This window comes from Egretta garzetta, unplaced genomic scaffold (assembly GCF_000687185.1).
Source record: "Egretta garzetta isolate BGI_Z169 unplaced genomic scaffold, ASM68718v1 scaffold350, whole genome shotgun sequence".
Lineage (NCBI taxonomy): Eukaryota > Metazoa > Chordata > Aves > Pelecaniformes > Ardeidae > Egretta > Egretta garzetta.
The window spans coordinates 197430-200158 of record NW_009258273.1 but is presented as its reverse complement, the minus strand read 5'-3'; the positions used below and the strand labels follow the sequence as shown (position 1 = coordinate 200158).

General features: G+C 59.8%; 2 protein-coding genes across 6 annotated transcripts in view; one reads left to right on the top strand and one right to left on the bottom strand.

Moving 5' to 3' along the window:
* ILF2 (interleukin enhancer binding factor 2) overlaps positions 1-1550 on the top strand; it is a 4247-nt gene extending 2697 nt beyond the window's left edge. For 2 of the 5 annotated variants that reach the window (XM_009635000.2, XM_035890676.1), the window contains exons 8-13: positions 48-135; positions 304-365; positions 577-691; positions 765-855; positions 1130-1299; positions 1381-1550. In XM_009635000.2, the coding sequence (XP_009633295.1) occupies positions 48-135; positions 304-365; positions 577-691; positions 765-855; positions 1130-1290 (517 nt within the window). In that variant the 3' untranslated portion in view covers positions 1291-1299; positions 1381-1550. The remainder of the gene's footprint in view (positions 1-47; positions 136-303; positions 366-576; positions 692-764; positions 856-1129; positions 1300-1380) is intronic. The other 3 variants (XM_035890671.1, XM_035890664.1, XM_035890660.1) reach the window with 3 other exon arrangements.
* Positions 1551-1643: 93 nt separating this feature from the next.
* SNAPIN (SNAP associated protein) overlaps positions 1644-2729 on the bottom strand; it is a 4791-nt gene continuing 3705 nt past the window's right edge. Inside the window, exons 3-5 of the mRNA XM_035890497.1 lie at positions 2496-2625; positions 2255-2373; positions 1644-2173 (exon numbers count right to left, since the gene is read on the bottom strand). Of these exons, the coding sequence (XP_035746390.1) occupies positions 2069-2173; positions 2255-2373; positions 2496-2625 (354 nt within the window). The 3' untranslated portion in view covers positions 1644-2068. The remainder of the gene's footprint in view (positions 2174-2254; positions 2374-2495; positions 2626-2729) is intronic.

The window sequence follows — 2729 nt, the reverse complement described above, 5'->3', positions numbered from 1 at the left end:
GAATGTGCATGACATTTTACCAGCCCTCCTCCTGCTGTCTTCTCCAGGGTGAAGGTCTTAATCCGGCTGCTGAAAGACCTGAGAATTCGATTCCCTGGCTTTGAGCCCCTCACCCCCTGGATTCTGGACCTGCTGGTGAGCGCGCAAGGGGGAACGCTGATGGTGCACCAGGCATGCTGTAGCTCAGCTGTAGCTGCCTGGGCTCCGGCATAAAGCAGCTGCTTGTAGCTCCCGCAGCAGGAGACGTCGGGATTCTTAGGGGAAGCCGCTCTCATCCTAACTCCCTCTTTCTCACCTCTTCAGGGGCACTACGCCGTGATGAACAACCCCACCAGGCAGCCCCTGGCTCTCAACATCGCCTACAGGTCTGTTGCCATTTGCTTCCCTTGTATAAATTCCTCTTAACGTCTCAGTTTTGAACGCACCAAATAAAAACGGCAGCATCTTGGGGCTTGAAGGGATCCGAACTGGAGATGAAGCAGACTCCTCACGTAGCTGTGCTAATTGCAGGACTTTCCAGCTGCGTTTCTGTGCTGGAACGGTCTAGTTTCTAACCCAAAATGTCTTATACCGTAGGCGCTGCCTTCAGATCCTGGCAGCGGGGCTCTTCCTCCCTGGATCTGTTGGCATCACCGATCCCTGCGAGAGCGGAAACTTCAGAGTCCACACAGTGATGACCCTCGAACAGCAGGTGAGCTGCCTCCTCTGCCGCGGGAGAAGGGACCAGAACCTGTCCGTGCTCTGACTCTTCCCCGTCCCCGCAGGACATGGTGTGCTACACCGCGCAGACACTCGTCCGGATTCTCTCTCACGGAGGCTACAGGAAAATCCTCGGCCAAGAGGGTGACGCCAGCTGTAAGTGGGGTCGGTGGAATGTGTGGGTCTTCCTCCACGTGGGCTGCCAATGTCTCGGTGGGGGAACAGGACTGGTTTTCAGTGTTGCTGGAGAAAGTTAAGGGCTGGAAGGAGAAACCACTCATGAAACCCCAGAGTGGTGGGGAGGCAAAGCTGGTGAGGTAGGGTCTCGTGCTTCCCCCGTATGTCCTGGGGATGGGGCTCATCATGCTGCCCAAGGCCACCCCGTTGGTTCCTGGGGTGAGCTGCCTCCTGACTGCTCCTGTTTTTGCAGACCTGGCTTCTGAAATGTCCACGTGGGATGGCGTGATAGTGACGCCTTCCGAGAAGGCTTATGAGAAGCCTCCAGAGAAGAAAGAAGGAGAAGAGGAAGAAGAGAATCAGGAAGAACCAGCTACAGGCGAGGAGGAGGAGAGCATGGAGACGCAGGAGTGAATCGCCCAGGTAAAGCCTGTGGGTGCTGCTGCCTGGGAGAAGGCAGCTCTGGGCAGGGGAAGGGGGCTTGGGCTGCACCCCCCCCCTCAGCAGCCCCTCTCTCCCCTGCAGCAGGACCCCCACCTCTGGGTGCTGCTGGCTGAAGGATGCGAAGAACCGAGCAGAGGACCGAGCCCCTTGTCAGCGAACGCAGCCAGCTGATGCGACCTGTCCCTTGTATGTGTTTTTATAAGTTGCACATTAAAGCGTTCCCCCCCTTTGGAGTACGTCCTGTTTGTTTAGGTAGAAGATGCACATTGTAAGGGGACTAGAAAAAGGTCTAAGAACTTGAAGGACCCTGCCTGGGGGTGCTGAACCCCACCCTGCTCTCCCTGCCTGGTTCTGCTTTCCCCAAAGCACATCAACGGCTGTGACGTGGGAGCGTTGACAAACTCGCGCTGCCTCACCAGCCCATAAGCAACACACGGTCACTTTTATTATGGTGCCTACAAATCTGGAAATACAATTCAGGGTCCCCCGGTTCCTTCAGCTGCAGCTGAAGAGCTGCGGCCTCACTGTGCAGGACTTCTCACCCCCCCCTTCTGTGCCACGGACGCTCGGGAGAGCGCTGCTACAAACAGGGATACCCGCTCCCCTTTCCAGCGGCCTGTTTCGTTCGCTGTCCTTACAGAGTCGCACCCGTCACCATCCAGGGCTGCTCCTGCTCCGGCCCAGCTCGCAGGGCTGTCAGCGCAGCCATGGTGCAAGGCGGATCCGGCCCAGCGCTGCTGCGGTGGCCTCACTTGCCGGGCAGGCCCTGGGGGTAGCCACCCGCCGCCTCCAGCATGGCCTTCCTCCTCACCGTCTCCTTGGCCACGCTGTGGTTCAGCCTCCGCAGCCGTTCCTGCGCAGGGGAGCGGCAGTCATCAGGCTGGGATCCCCCAAAACCCTGCGGCCCCCAAGTCCCCAGGGTCCCTGTGCTGACCTGGGCGTTCTGCAGGATGTTGTTGACCAGCACCACCCTCCGCCGGGCATTCAGCAGCTTCTTCACGTAGGGGTCAAGGTCCAGCGCCACTTTCTGGTCTTCATTGATGCGGCACAGCTCTGGGGAGAGGGCAGAGGGTGGGAGCGGGCCCAGGGCATCACAGACCCCCAGGGGATGTGGGGCAAACACTGCTGCGCCCCCAAAGCCGGGCTGCAGAGGTGACCCCCCTCCCATGTCTCACCTGTGGCCAGGCTGTCGATGTGCTCCCGCAGCTCCACCTGGCTCTCCCTGCGGAGGGGACATCTTGGCGGCCAGGACAAAACCCTCAACCCCAGCCCCAAACCCACCCCTAATCCCCCCCTCCAAGAACCCTGCGCCCCCAGTTGCCCCCAATTCCCTCCCAGTCCAAACGCTCACCCCACCCACCCGGTTACCTGACACCCCCCCTCCCCCACCCCTAAACCTCCCCCAACCC